Source organism: Symphalangus syndactylus, chromosome 2 (genome assembly GCF_028878055.3).
Source record: "Symphalangus syndactylus isolate Jambi chromosome 2, NHGRI_mSymSyn1-v2.1_pri, whole genome shotgun sequence".
Lineage (NCBI taxonomy): Eukaryota > Metazoa > Chordata > Mammalia > Primates > Hylobatidae > Symphalangus > Symphalangus syndactylus.
This window is the reverse complement of record NC_072424.2, coordinates 85,045,956-85,062,076: the sequence shown is the minus strand read 5'-3', so window position 1 is coordinate 85,062,076 and position 16,121 is coordinate 85,045,956. Positions and strand designations below refer to the sequence as shown.

The window sequence follows — 16,121 nt, the reverse complement described above, 5'->3', positions numbered from 1 at the left end:
TGCAATAGGGCTATTGTCACTCACTGTAACCTCGAACTCACAGGCTCAGGTAATCCTCCACCTCAGCCTCCTGGGTAGCTGGGACTACAGTGCAAGACACCATGCCTGGTTAATTTTTTTAAGTTTTTGTAGACACAGAGTCTCTCTATGGTGCCCAGGCTGGTCTCAAACTCCTGACCTGAAGCTACCCTCCCACCTCAGCCCCCAAAGTGTTGGGATTCCAGGCATGAGCCACTGTTCCTGGCCCAGGGTATCCATTATTTGATCCAAGGGTACAATGTGGCCAATCCTAGATTTATTTTATTTTATTTTATTTATTTTATTTATTTTTATTTTTATTTTTATTTTATTTGTGAGACAGAGTCTCGCTCTGTCACCCAGGCTGGAGTGTAGTGGCATGATTTTGGCTCACTGCAATCTCCACTTCCAAGGTTCTAGAGATTCTCCTGCCTCAGCCTCCTGAGTAGCTTGGACTACAGTCGCCCACCACCACACCTGGCTAATTTTTGTATTTTTAATAGAGATGGGGTTTTGCCGTGTTAACCAGGCTGGTCTCCAACTTTTGTCCTCAAGTGATTCGCCTGCCTCGGCCTCCCAAAGTGCTGATTACAGGTGTGAGCCACGGCGCCTGGCCTCTTCTATTATTGTTAATTAATTTATTTATTTATTTTTGGGACAGGATCTCCCTATGTTGCCCAGGCTGGTCTCGAACTCTTAGGCTCAGAGGCTTCTCCTTCCTCAGCCTCTCAAGTGCCGGAATTACAGGCATGAGTCACCGTGCCCGGCCCCCAAATTTCTACCTGATAATTTGAAGGAAGGAAAAAAAAGATTACTTAATTTTTTAGAACACAGTACTCGTATCGTCAGTTATTTTTAGAATTCCATTGATTTGTGGATTTTGAAGAGCTTCAGAGTTATTTGGAAGAAACACAATTACAGCTTTAGTCAAAATGCATGGATTTTAAGGCACATGAATCATGATTTTATTTCTGTGCCTGCATGCCTTTAGAGTACAAACCTTGGGATGTCTCTGAATTACAAACACCTGCCTTTTAGTGTGGCCCAATTTGAAGAAGAACTGCTTGAGCTGGAAAGTGAACTGTGTTACCCAAAAGACATGGCAGCACTGGAATTTGCAAGATGTATCTGTGACTCCTAGGAAATTACTGAAATTTTTAGCTCTTTGGCCAAATGTTATCTAAGCCAATTTGTTTTCAGGAATCTAGCAGGATCCAAGCTAAGCATCAGGCAGGGCGCTGTGGCTCATGCCTGTAATCCCAGCACTTTGGGAGGCCGAGGTGGGTGGATCACCTGAGGTCAGGAGTTCGAGACCAGCCTGGGCAACACGGTGAAAACCCATCTCTACTAAAAATACAAAAATTAGGTGGGCATGGTGGCATGCACCTGTAGCCCCAGCTACTCGGGAGGCTGAAATAGGAGAACTGCTTGAACCCGGGACGGGGAGGTTACAGTGAGCCGAGATGGCACCACTGCACTCCAGCCTGGGCGACAGAGTGAGACTCTGTCTCAGAAAACAAAAACAAAAAAAATGAAGCTAAGCATCGGCATTATTGATACAAACCTACAAGATTGAAATGCACCCTAATAGAATATACTCCATAGTACCCAAGAATGATTCTGTTTTATCCTGCCTCTCTGTCTACCTTCAGTTCATTTACATGTTTTTGGTAAAAAGTGATAAAGAAATAAATACCTCTAAAAATATATTTTAGAATAACAATGTTTAAACTGCATCAAAAATTTGGGAGACCTTGTATGTAATTACAAGGACTAACAAGGTATGAACTATACATAACGTATCAGCATGATATTGAATAATGTTTCAAACCACAGATCACATCCTTTTCATTGGGGAGTGGTGAAATCAATTTAGTGAATCACTATCAATAATTTTTTTTTTTTTTTTGAGACGGAGTTTCACTCTTGTTGCCCAGGCTGGAGTGCAATGGCACGATCTCGGCTCACCACAACCTCCGCCTCCTGGGTTCAAGCAATTCCCGGGTTCAAGCCATAGGACCTGGTGTGGTGGCTTACACCTGTAATCCCAGCACTTTGGGAGGCTAAGGCCAGTGGATCACCTGAGGTTGGGAGTTTGAGACCAGCCTGGACAACATGGCAAAATCCCATCTCTACTAAAAATGCAAAATTAGTCAGGCGTGGTAGCAGATGCCTGTAATCCCAGCTACTTGGGAGGCTGAGGCAGGAAAATTGTTTGAACCCGGAGGCCGAGGTTGGGGTGAGCCGAGATCACACCACTGCACTTCAGCCTGGGCAACAGAATGAGACTCCATCTCAAAAAAAAAAAAAAAATAGAATGCAATAGAAAATTACATAATGAAACTTTTAATTTAGTTTTGGCCAGGCGTGGTAGCTCACGGCTGTATTCCCAGCACTTTGGAAATACAAAGTCAGGAGTTCGAGACCGCCTGGCCAACATGGTGAAACCCTGTCTCTAGTTAAAATACAAAAGTCAAAAATTAGCTGGGCATGGTAGTGGGCACCTGTAATCCCAGCTACTCGAGAGGCTGAGGCAGGAGAATCGCTTGAACCTGGGAGGTAGCACTTGGAATGAGCCGATATCATGCCACTATACTCTAGCCTGGGTGACAGAGCGAGACTCCGTCTCAAAAAAAAAAAGTGTAGTTTTATATATGCACATGTATTTATACTGTGTCACAATGTGTATTGAAAGCCACTAATAGAAGGCAGTGTGCTAGCCAACAACAGCCTTTCAGTTGACATCACTGAGAGGGTCTCCAGATGAAGAAGCAGTGAAAGCAAAATAGAGCTCATCAGCCACATTGAAAAAAAATGGGCCCAACACTAAAATGGCAAGGATAATTCTCTCAGAATTCTGTCAGAACAACATGCGGCAGTGCTGCTAGGTAAAGAACATACTGAGAATGGTATATCCTGAGTACAACAGACTTCATATTCAGCAATTCCCATATTGGGGGAAGGTGGAAAATAAAACAACTAACTGCTATATGATAATCAGTTTTACGTTGCTTGTTTGTTTCATGACCAAGTATTCAATTCTCAGCAACTATTTATTATAGTTTTTATAGTAATGCAAAATACTTGACACAACCAACATTTTTAAAAAACCTGCTGGAAAACATCTCCTTTTTCTTTATGTCTTATGAAAATTTTTATCTTTAAAAATTTTATTTTTCGGCCAGGCGCAGTGACTCACATCTGTAATCCCACCACTTTGGGAGGCCAAGGTGGGCAGATCACGAGGTCAGGTGTTCAAGACCAGCCTGACCAACGTGGTGAAACCCCATCTCTACTAAAAATACAAAAATTAGCCAGGTGTGGTGGTGGACTACTGTAATCCCAGCTACCTGGGAGGCTGAGGCAGAAGAATCAATTGAACCCGGGAGGCAGAGGTTGCAGTGAGCCGAGATCGTCCCACTGCATTCCAGTCTGGGAGACAGAGCGAGACTCTGTCTCAAAAAAAAAAAAAAAGAAAAGAAAATTTCTTCATAGAGATGGGATCTCAGTGTTTTGCCCAGGCTAGTCTCAAAACTCCTGGCCTCAAGTGATCCTCCCACCTTGGCCTCACAAAGTGTTGGGATTACAGGCACGAGCTACCACACCTCACTGAAAATTTTCATCTTAAGCACTTTAAATTGTCTGCTACTTTTTCAGGAAACTAATTGTTGTTTAAACAAATAAATGAGTCAATGATCAATAAATGACTGTTTGGCATTGCTTAATGAGAAACAGTAGTCCAAGACCATGTACCTTTATTCAAAAGTAAAATCAGTTTTTTATTACTCTTTTATTGTAGCTAAAAAAACTATTTTTTTACTGTATCTCACAATTGTGAATTAAAAATTTATATAGCTGCACATTTAAATATTTCTAATCATAGGACTTATTGTTGATAAAGCACAGAAACCTCTAGATAAGCAAACTGAGGGGCAAAGAAGTGACATGGTTGGCCCAAGGTCTTGCAGCTTACGTATTAACCTTCTGAGTGATCAAAGACAAATAAATGGCCTTTATCTTTATGAAGTTATTTATCTAGACAATATATCCTTTAAAAAGAACAACTATAATTTAAAAACACTGCAAAAAAAGTAAATGTAAAAGTTATTTATTAGACTTGTTTAGACATGGTCCCTTAGTGATATTTAAACCACAAACATGGCCGGGCACGGTGGCTCACGCCTATAATCCCAGCACTTTGGGAGGCCGAGGCAGGCGGATCATGAGATCAGGAGTTCAAGACCAGCCTGGCCAGTATGGTGAAACCCCGTCTCTACTAAAAAATCACAAAAATTAGCCAGGCGTGGTGGCGCACGCCTGTAATCCCAGCTACTCAGGAGGCTGAGGCAGGAGAATCACTGAAACCTAGGAGGTGGAGGTTGCAGTGTGCTAAGATCGAGCCACTGCACTCCAGCCTGGGTGACAGAGTGAGACTCTATCTCAAAAAATAATAAAATAAACCACAAACATTTTTATATGTATTAATTGAATAAAGGAATTATGATTTAGATCTTTTTGGTAGCGTCTCATGTATAACTGTGGCCTAACGAGACTAGTTTCGTTAGTACAGTACCAGGCACATAGTAGGCTATCAAACTGCTCATGAAATGAATCCACCAGCCAATATAAAATTAAATCTCAAACTTCATATTTAAGCCATTTTCCTGAATTTGTGGCCTATTTCTTTCAAGTTGTATCAGTTGCGATTTTAAAAAGAGAACTTTCGGCCTGGCGCAGTGGCTCACGCTTGTAATCCCAGCACTTTGGGAGGCCGAGGCCGGCGGATCACGAGGTCAGGAGATCGAGACCACGGTGAAACCCCGTCTCTACTAAAAATACAAAAAAATTAGCCAGGCGTGGTGGCGGGCGCCTGTAGCCCCAGCTACTGGGAGAGGCTGAGGCAGGAGAATGGCGTGAACCCGGGAGGCGGAGCTTGCAGTGAGCCGAGATTGCGCCACTGCACTCCAGCCTGGGCAACAGAGCGAGACTCCGTCTCAAAAAAAAAAAAAGAGAACTTTCATTCATTTTTTATTGAGATGGATATCTCACTATATTGCCCAGGCCTGTCTCGAACTCCTGGGCTCAAGTGATCCTCCCACCTCGGCCTCTCAAAGTGCTGAGATTACAGGCGTGAGCCACTGCATCCAGCCTCAGTTGCAATTTTATACTTTTGTTTAGTTCACTGAATTTTCCTGAAACCTTTTTGACAAATGTTACCAGTAGTTAGTTTATGAACCAATGTATCAGCTGTTCTAAATTAAAAATTAAGATTATCAATTTGCTTAGTTTTTGCTGCACCTGTCTTGTTGGTAGTGCCATTTCTGTCTCTTCGCTACCCCCTTAGCCAGAAAGAACTTCCAGCTCACTAGAACAGATTGCCATCCCTCCCACAAATAAGCAAAGCCTTACACATTTGGCAGTACTGAAAAGGCTCCCTTCAAAAAACTGAGTTAGAAGCTTCCTCCAGAACTCCTATGAGTTGGTGTGCTTATTGCAACAGCCCTTTCATCATTGTCTACATTAAACCCAGTCCTAGTTTGATAGGAAGAAGGGGAGAGAGCCATCCTTTCAGAGACTTTAGCGATGGCTTTATCAAAGCCCTCATTTATTTTAATCAGCATGCAGAGTAGGGCTCATCTGGGTAGTTCGTGCCCAGGTGGTGGGTGAGTAGATTCACCCCTCATTTGGCCACTGCTGCTGTGCCCTATGTTCTTCAGAAGTCGTTGCCCCACTGAGGCTGCCAGCCTGGAAGCTCTGGCTGAGCACTGGGGACTGAATCCACCTGGAATGAGATGGTTTGCTTAAATCCATTTGTAAATGATAAAGTGCTTTACAAATGTTAGACATTATTATTGGTCTCTATGGGAGGGTGCCACTCTTTAGTCCCTCTATACCTCACCTTGGCAATGTAAATCTTTCCATCTTTATATGCGTCTCACAAATAGTTTGTGCTTCATTTTTATGAAGTAAAGAGTGACACCACCTGCTCTGGTTACCTTTATCAGCCTATTCAGCACCCTCTCAGTATTTTTCTGTAAGATATTTTCACCGATAAGAGTTTTTGTGGCTCAAAAAGAAATTTTGACAATATCCCTTCAAATTCCAAAGCTCTTTCAAAAGAGACTAAATCCATCTTTTGTTCCTCCCAAGATGTATATGAAAATTCATTCTTCCCCAAGAGTGTTTTACCTTTGCTACTACTTCATGCATTGCTGTTTGTTCCTGGGGGTGGAGGAAAGAGCACAGTAAAGTTGTGCGTAGTTAATGCCATCAGCACTGCAGATGCACGTGCATACACATGAACACACATGACTGTTTTCTTTGCTAGCAGCTAAAAGTAGTAAAGGCTGAGGGGCGCTGTGTTATTCACTTCCAAATAGAGTGATGGAGGACACGTTTTGTCATTCCACACTGTAGTAAATCCATCATTAAAATCACCTGAGGACAAATTTTTGTAAGAAGATTACAAATCTGTAATGGCCTTCACAGTTTTTATATACCAAGCAAATTAAGTTGTAAAGCAACCTTTTTCAAGTGAATTAAAATGCAACCATACTACCTTATTACATCAATTCATATTATGCTGCCTTGAGCTTTAATTGAGCCATGTTACTTTATAGTTTACATTTTTTCTAAAGATTCCCTTGTGGCAGGGTGCAGTGGCTCACGCCTGTAATCCCAGCACTTTGGGAGGCCGAGGCAGGCAGATCACAAGGTCAAGAGTTCGAGACCAATCTGGCCAACATGGTGAAACCCTGTCTCTACTAAAAATACAAAAATTAGCCAGGTGTGGTGGCGGGCACCTGTAGTCCCAGCTGCTCGGGAGGCTGAGGCAGGAGAATCACTTGAACCCGGGAGATGGAAGTTGCAGTGAGCTGAGATTGTGCCACTGCACTTCAGCCTGGGTGACAGAGCGAGACTCCGTCTCCAAAAAAAAAAACAAATTTACTTGTATTTTAATTTAGGATAGGCGCTCCTTTGCTCAAATTAGAGTGGTCTGCTGTACTAGTCAAACATCTACGACTCTCTTGAGTCTATTCCGCCTGTCGATGCTTACTGACAGTACTCCTGAATCCCATTTATTGAGAAAGGCACAACTTGTTTACCCAGAATGCTTACTACCACTTACTGATCCTATTTTTTCTAGTCCGAAAATTATTGAGTGATATATTCCATAAATTTGTGAACATAGCTTAGCTTGAGGTCTCTCTGAGACTAAAAACAAGGTATGCTTCCCCCCCAACACTGTCCCCAAGGAAATAGGTTTATTGTTTTATTTAATTATAAAACCAATACAATTAAAAGGGAAATAGTGTAATGCATTGTATATGTAAGCTGTTATAAACTTAGCAATTATAAATTTAAGCAGAAAGGCTGAACAAAACAATTTTTTAAATTAAAAATCATGAGGAATCTATCATTTATACATTATTATTATTTTGTTGTCTCTCCTTTCAGACTTTTTTTCTCTTGTGTATATAAACACATAGATTGACCTCATTTTTGTTTTTAAAATACCTTTCATACTACTTCTATTTTGTAAATAGCTTTTTTTCCTTAAGAATATGTTACAGACATCTTTGGATGGCAATGTGAGGATTTTTTTGGGGGGAGGGTCAGTATTTTTGTCTTACCATCCCCTACTCCTCTCAATTTCTGTTTTTTACAATGAGAATTTATTATAGCTCAGGGCATAGTCATCACAATACCATTTGTGAGGGTATTCATCATCTTGGTTTTTCAGTGTAAAAAAATCATTGAATTGTATTTACCCTTGCCAAAAGATAAAGAATGAAGCAATTACATATTCCCCTGAGATTGCTGAAATTTGTCCTGTAAATTAACCATTTAAGAAATTCATCACAAAGGTTAATTATGTCACATCTATAATTTTGTTCAGGTTCAGATACACCTGGATACTATCTATTCCTTAACTTGGGTGAGACAGTGGTTATTGAAACGGGAGTGATCAACAATTTGCTTGAGAATAGCAACTAGACATGCACTGTCCATTTACTGTCTTATGCTGCAGCATTCTCCCCAGTAGCCAAAACAAGGGAGGTGGCAGGAGAAGCCAGCTCATGACACTGACATTAGGAGTGGTTGCCACTTCGGGTTCCCTGGAAATTGAAGGATAGTGTATGTCTTTGCTGTAGAGTCATATTTCAACATATGACCCAAACTGAAGAGAAGAGCATTTTTTTTATTTGCATGTGTAGGTAAGCAATGCTACTATTCTCGCAGTCACCAGAAATGCAGAAAGTTATCTACTGTTTAATTGCTCTCCAGAAGGCTAAACTATTTAACATTGATGCTGACTGTTGTATAATCTAAAACAATATTTCAGGATGCAGCAAGTCAGTGTTTCAGAGGTCCCTGATTTTGGTTAAAATGGTCTTTGCATGTGTTCTGGGTTGGGTTTTGTTGTTGAACTAAAACTCACTTTCTTCCAAAATATTTAGGCACACAATTTTAAAAACACCATAATTTTGGTTTCCTTACTATGCTGTTCATCCACCCAAGACTTGTACTGAATATAGCATGATAATAGGGCAGTATGGAAGAAGAATAAGTTAACACTCACTGAAACTTATGTTCCAGATTCTCTTCTAAATGCTCTACGTGTTTACTGTTTAGAGATACTTGCGATATGGCCAACTTAGTACCATTATTTGTTTGATACGACTTGGCAGTTAAGCCTGATGTCATTCAGAATCCAGTATATATAAATCATTTCCAAGCATTAGAGCCCTTCAAGAATCAGAGCTCAGCAGTGTTGCCTTGAATTGACTCAAGCAGGACTTTGCCAGCTGATGGGGTGCTCTACCAGTCATAATGGTTTTGAAAAATGGAAAGTGTTCTATTATAATTCTAAGTATTGAAACCAAAGGGGATTTGGTACAAAAAGTTTCACAAAGAAATTAGCCAGTAGAATTCAGATAGAGGGAAAGGTTCATGTGAAGACAACAGATAAAAATGAATTACATGAGCAAAGATGTTCCATCAAAATTTACAGAAAAGCAGTTTTCAAGTTTACATGCCTAATTATAAATAATAAGACTTGCATTTGTAAAAGCTTAGAATTATAGGGCTGGAGGAGACCTTAAGGAATCATCTTTTCCAACTCCCTTTATTGCAGTTCATTGCAATGAGTTGAAGAAAATCAAAGCTCAGAAAGATTGATTTGCCCAAATCTCACAGTCAAATTATTAGTAGACTTTGGAATAATATCTGGATTCTGTGGCTGCTAGTATTCTGCTTTTTTTTTTTTTTTTTTTTTTTTAACAGTTCCCTAATCTGTTGGGCTTCTAAGGGTAGCTCACACTGAGGCTCTTTTAACCTTTTTTTTTTTTCCTTCCCCTAGTAGAAAGTGTTTGCTTGCCCCATGGGCCTGAGAAACAAAAGTCCTAGAATCTTTCTCAAGGTTGCACTTATCTAGAGCAACAGGACTTCAGCTCTCAGCCCCAAGAGGTCTGGCTTTTAGGCCTCTGGATTCTCCTTTGGCTGCCATTATTCCTGCCAGCACTTTGAGTTGCCTGAACATGTCATTCCTCAAGAATCTGAGGGGGGAAAATGTTATTAACCAAGTGTTTTCTTAAATATAAGTGTAGCAGTATCTAAACAGGTGAATATCTGGGATAATACGCAAAAAAAAAGTCAGATTATTAAATGAGCTTACCAAATTGTGAGTGGCTGGTAGCCTTGTGGTCTTTCTAGAAATATTTGCAGTTTTAAGGAAGGGTGATACTTAAACACATCTTTCTTTCTTTTTTTTTTTTTTTTTTTGAGACGGAGTTTCACTCTTGTCGCCCAAACTGGAGTGCAGTGGCGCCACGATCTTGGCTCACTACAACCTCCACCTCCTGGGTTCAAGCGATTCTCCTGCCTAAGCCTCCTGCCATGCGCCACCATGCCCAGCTAATTTTTGTCTTTTTTTTTTTTTTTTTTTTTTTAGTAGAGACGGTTTCACCATGTTGGCCAGGCTGGTCTCGAACTCCTGACCTCAAGTGATCCACCCGCCTCTGCCTCCCAAAGTGCTGGGATTACAGGCATGAGCCACTGCACCCAACCAAACACATCTTTCTTTGGTATAATTTTAAAAATAAACATTTCAGGCAATGGAAAGAGATTGATATGTGCACTGGGTAAGTCACCCTTATCTGGAACAGTTTCAACTTCTTAGGCTACTCTTGCTTTTTATAATCTCTTTCCTTCCTCGACTTGCTAACTCAAAGAAATCTAAAGCTTTTTCCTTAATGGATTGTCATTGGCTATGGAGGTGGAGGTGTGTTCTGTTCAAGAAAGTATAGCCATTTGTAAGTACAGGTCATTTATAAATTATGAACTTGTAAGGACAGGTTTACTCAATGAGAAAAAGAGTCAGAGAACAAAATATTCTTGTTGCTTCTGCCTGGTCTGGAATTTCAGGGAAGTAAAGGAACACTGTGGTTATCCAGAGCCAGATCCACTGTTAAAAGTTCATGCCATTGTTTTGACATTTAGCGTCAGACTTTCTCTTTGTAAATCCCTCTTCACGTTACCAGTGCTGGTCTCAGAGCTCAAACTGTTTCAAAACCATAACATTTCTTAGTGAGTGATTGATCTGTATTATGTGTCCAGCCATCAGGGGGATCTTGGGATGTTGCTTGTGTAAACCGTAATCCAATCTGATGCTGTGCGTTTAGTTACAGTCTTTCATAGACCTATTGGCGATACTCAGTCCTCCTGGATTTGGGAATAGGGCTTATCTGATACCTTCAGGGGGAAAAAAATCCATTCATTTTTCTCTCTTCCCCACTTAAATAACTCAACTCATGTGGTAACACTGTAGGATCATTGTCCTTCCAGTTCCTCTGCAGCTCATATTGCTACAATATTTCTTAAGTATTTGGTTACCTAAAGGACAATGTGATTTAAAAAAAAAAAAAGACTTTGTATATGTCTTACAAATTAACCCATCTGCAAAGAGCTAGGAAAAAAATATGCCTTTAATCAGCAAAAATGTCATATCAGCAGTTTTGTGTATGTTATGTAGTATAAATGTAAATACATAAATTTGGAGATAAATGCTCATGTGTTAAAATGTTAAAGCAAATCTTTCTACAAATTAATGTCATTTGCCTCTAAGAAAATGTTTATTAAACCCAGGGTACCTGAGATTGAAGTATCTTGTTGTTTGGGTCTGTATTCTTTGGCTTAATAATGTCTTCAATTACAAGAATGATAAAAGCTGAAACAAAATCCTTTAATTCAATCAGAATGGAGCTGAATTTTCGGAAGCAAAGAGTAGAAATCTGATACAGGACTGCATAACATAGGAAGTTAAATATACAAGATATTAAGACTTGTAAGAAGCGGATGGGGTTGCCTTGAGGAATTCTTATTTGAAATGGCTACATTGAACATTATCATAAATACCACTATTTTATCCTCTCAAATTAAGATGCTTTATGCAAACTACTCTAAATTGTACAGTAGTTCCAAAGAGACCATTTATTGTTTTCTGCTTGTTTTACATCCTGGAACAAGTTCAAAGCTTTTGATTTCACTTGATTAAAAAAAAAAAAAAAGTCTCAGCCTTGAAAAATAATACAGGTTTGATGAATATGATTTCAGTATTGCAGTTCTGTAAAAATTTTCAGTGTTTATGGTACATTTGACCCAGGGACCCCACAGTAAATATATCCACAGTGCATTTTAAGTGTAACAGAATGAACATATTTGAAAGGTTAGCCATTCTTTTGCTTTTGCTTTTTTTTCTGTAGTAAGTATGAAAATTAGCATTGTAATTGCTCCCAGAATGGGAGTACTGAAAAAGTATCCACCTGACAGAAATAAACATGCAGAAAATAAATTGAGTTAAGATTTCATTAGTTATCTGAAATGTAAGTTTATGTTCAAAATGGCTATTACTCGATTTTCATGTATATTAGTTAAATGCTATGCTTATAAGATTTTTTTTGGCTTGAATTATGACTGAAAAAATTTGGATCACAGCTTTAATATCCAGGTGGGCAATGCCATTTGCTGAGATCTTGGTGCATAGCCCCATTTTTTCTGTCAAACACAGATTCTGCCTTGCCACTGAGCCTTCTGAAGCATTCTGAGGCAACAATAGAGATATACTTAATTTTTTTTATTTTTATTTTTCTTCCTGCTTTTTAGGTTGTGGAACTTTTAGCAAGTGCTCTTATGGACTTGGTACAAGGAGTATATCATGAAAATTCTACTTCAAAGGTAAAGGATTTCAGAGTCATAAAATGTTATGTCATAAACCGTCGCGGTAAAACTAGAATAACGAACATGTCATTCTTGTTTTGTGTTTAAATTGTCCATGGCTTTTTTTTTTTTTTTTTTTTTTTTGATTAGTGTTTTGGCTACAAATTCATGGCCATACGCTTAGTACATAGCAGATTTAGCCAATTAAAACAACCTCTTATCCTCTGGCTGGATTCACAGTCTGTTCAATCTGCAGCAGCCCAATAGACACTGGGATGCTTCTGGCTAGCAGGTAGCAGTGTCACAGGCAGGCAGGCTGGAAGAGCAGCTCGTGCTGAGGCAGCTGGGCCCATCTTTTCCCCAGAGGAAGGGTCCTTCCATGTCACAGAGGAGTGGACCTTGATCCTAAGAAGATGACTGTTGGGGAGGTGGGATGGGAGTGTCATTTATATACAAGATCCAGAATTTACTGCATTATTAGATTCTTTATGATAAGAAGTGGGATGATTGCACAGTTGGATTATTTTGATTAATTTTATAGGTCTAGAATTAATTTTTTTGACTCATTTAGCAGGACATCTCAAGAAAGATTAGGTTTTATTTCCTTAAAATGCAGTTATTTCATTTCGGTAGGATATTAGATGTGAAGTAATTGCTTCATTGACCACCACCATCATTTAACATGGTAGATACTATTATAAGGGGCTCCTATCTTAGTGTTTCATTATTCTAACTTCTTTAGCTTCCGTATTAGCAAGATTTCACTCGCTTCAAATTAGAAAAGGTATGCATGTATGCACATCTTAAGCTTTTTGACATTTTCATTTGAAAAAAGAAAGATAAATTTTATTAGAAGTGAAACATAGGGCATGAGCAACTTGGATAAGAAATTTAAAGTTTAAAAGTATAACCCAGGGACTCTGGGTGGTTTAGAGACTGGTTAGTAGAATATGAAGAATTGCACTTTGGACATCTGCCAACGTTTGGTTCAAGTAACCACAGTTCCTAGTAGGCACATCTAGCCTCACCTAAGCAGCATATTGGTATGCAGAGACCTCACAGGATGGATGACCACAGTGGACCTTTCAAAGACATGCAAGTTCACTACTATGGATGAAGGTTAATATCTGATTGTAAAATGGGTGACTACTGGTCTAGTTCCACTTGTAGAAAGTTACCTTGTATAGACAGTATGATGAAGATGACAACAGCTAAGCAAATAACCCTGTAGTAAGTGATTTGCCTGTGTTTCTTCATTTAATCTTCACAGAAATCCTGAGAGATAGGTACTACTGCTATCCCCATTTTACAGATGTGAACACTGGGGTTGAGAAAAGGTTAAGTAATTTTCCCAAGGTCACACAGCTTGTTAGCTCTCAAGGATTTGAAGTCAAGAGCCCAGACTCTTTTTTTTTTTTTTTTTTTTTTTTTGAGACGGAGTTTCGCTCTTGTTGCCCAGGCTGGAGTGCAATGGCACGATCTCAGCTCACCACAACCTCAGCCTCCTGGGTTCAAGGTTCAAGGGATTATCCTGCCTCAGCCTCCTGAGTAGCTGGGATTACAGGCATGCGCCACCACACCTGGCTAATTTTGTATTTTTAGTAGAGACAGAGTTTCTCCATGTTGGTCAGGCCGGTCTTGACCTCCTGACCTCAGGTGATCTGCCCACCTCGGCCTCCCAAAGTGCTGGGATTACAGTGTGAGCCACCACACCCAGCCCAGGATGGGGGCATGGCAGATCACAGTGGTCTTGGAAAATGCAACATTTAGGCACAAAAGCAGGAGTGCCTGTCCTCAGGCACTAGGTCTGTAGGAGTGGAGTCCCAGCCAGGGACCTGCCTTTCTCTACCCAGCACTTCCCGGTACCCTCTCCCATATCATCTGTACTTTAGTGAAACCTGATTTGATAGCATCTGTCTGCCATACCTGAGATCCCACTCTGTGATCATTACAGTGACCAGTTCTGGCTGTTGAGACACTGTTTTCCCTTGGGGTATTTCCAGGGTGTTCAACTTAGTTCCATATAAGATATTTATATTTTACAATTAAATATGTTAATTTTTACATGAAAGTGTTATTGTTGGTTTTAAGGTTCTTAATTTACCTACTCTTACCATTTGTCCACTATAATAAGCTCAGTTCATTAATAATTGTGTGACCATGTTTTAAGTACTTTTTATGTCAGGGAGACCTAACAGCTATGACAGTTAATACTTAGATAGCCCTTTACAGTTTGCTTATACTTTCTTTGTACACAATCACCTATGAAAAGGGTGACATTTGTTGGTATTCCCATGTATAGAGGAAAAGCCTGAAATTCAAACATAACAAATGGCAGGAAAGCATAGTGTCTGAAAATTGTTTGTTAATATATTAACATGTTTCACAGTTCATAATGAACCCAGGTTTTTCTTGACTCTAAGTCCCATGCTTTTTCTAAAATTTTTAATGTGTTTCTTCCTGAAAAAGAGAAAAGAAGAAGCAACAAAGTCTTTGAAGGGCTGTTGATTGTACTTGAACCACCACTTAGCAAGCACCAACTGCTGACTTTATTTAAATACAGAGATTCAGAGGAATGCTAACCTTCATTAGCTACATTTTATTAAAGAGACTCTATAGCATTGCTTCATTCATCTCTTTCCCTGCCACCTCCTCATAGCCCTTTTTTAAGCAGTTAAATTTCTGAAAATAGCCAAACCATTTAAAGAGCCATTCTTTTTTAATAATGGAAACAGGATGGCGTGGTGGCTCAAGCCTGTAATCCCAGCACTTTAGGAGGCTGAGGTAGGAGGATCTCTTGGGGCCAGGAGTTCAAGACCAGCCTGGACAATGTGGGAAGACCCCATCTTTACAAAAAATAAAATAACTGGGCATGGTGGCCCATGCCTGCTCAGGATGCTGAGGCGAGGCAGGAGGATCACTGGAACCCAGGAGTTTGAGGTTAAAATAAGCTGTGATCGCACCACTGTATTCCACCCTGGGTGACAGCAAGACCTTATCTCTTAAAAAATAATAATTTTTGGCCGGGCGCAGTGGCTCACGCCTGTAATCCCAGCACTTTGGGAGGCCGAGGCGGGCGGATCACAAGGTCAGGAGATCAAGACCATCTCATCTCTACTAAAAATACAAAAAAATTAGCCGGGCATGGTGGCAGGCGCCTGTGGTCCCAGCTACTCGGGAGGCTGAGGCAGGAGAATGGTGTGAACCCGGGAGGCGGAGCTTGCAGTGAGCCAAGATCGCGCCACTGCACTCCAGCCTGGGCGACAGAGCAAGACTCCATCTCAAAATAATAATAATAGTAATAATTTTTAAAAAAAGAATGGAAACAAAAATGCATAGTTGAACTGTAGTAGTGGGAGTGCTGCTTGATGCCTCCATTTGTGCCTCAGGTCTAATTTGGGTTAACCACATTTCCCTTCCTAACCAGAAAAATTCTGTCTTTTTTACCTGAGTGTGCTTACCATTGCAATGGCTCTTCAGAATTTGGTTTTTCTAACAGCCCAAGAAGTACTTCAGAAGCCAGAGAGAGCACTGCCCCCACATGGAGTGCTTTCAGGGTTTTCATGTTCTGGCAGGACTGGGAAGCAGCCACAAGCGGAGGTCATGTGGGAAGAGAGGCTCCTCTGTGGATCTCTGTTGCACAACCTCCGTAGCCTTGGGCCAATTTAGTACACAAAAGAATTTTTTTGTGATTGAAAAGAAGCTGCAAACCATTTCATCTTTCTAGGGGTAAGAGGATACAATAGCAGTCTGTTTTCTATATGGCAGCTTAATGCCTGGCCAACACGGTGAAACCCTATCTCTACTAAAAATACAAAAAATTAGCTGGGCGTGGTGGCCGGCGCCTGTAGTCCCAGCTACTCGGGAGGCTGCAGCAGAAGAAC

The 16,121-nt window shown here is 40.3% G+C and overlaps 1 protein-coding gene across 5 annotated transcripts in view; it reads left to right on the top strand.

The window, feature by feature from the left end:
• The window catches only part of PDSS2 (decaprenyl diphosphate synthase subunit 2), a 317,872-nt gene that overhangs the window by 210,732 nt on the left and 91,019 nt on the right, over positions 1 to 16,121 (top strand). For 3 of the 5 annotated variants that reach the window (XM_055260485.2, XM_055260474.2, XM_055260454.2), the window contains one exon: positions 12,184 to 12,255. The exons of the other annotated variants lie outside the window; for them this stretch is intronic. In XM_055260485.2, the coding sequence (XP_055116460.1) occupies positions 12,184 to 12,255 (72 nt within the window). The remainder of the gene's footprint in view (positions 1 to 12,183; positions 12,256 to 16,121) is intronic. 5 annotated transcript variants of the gene reach the window in all.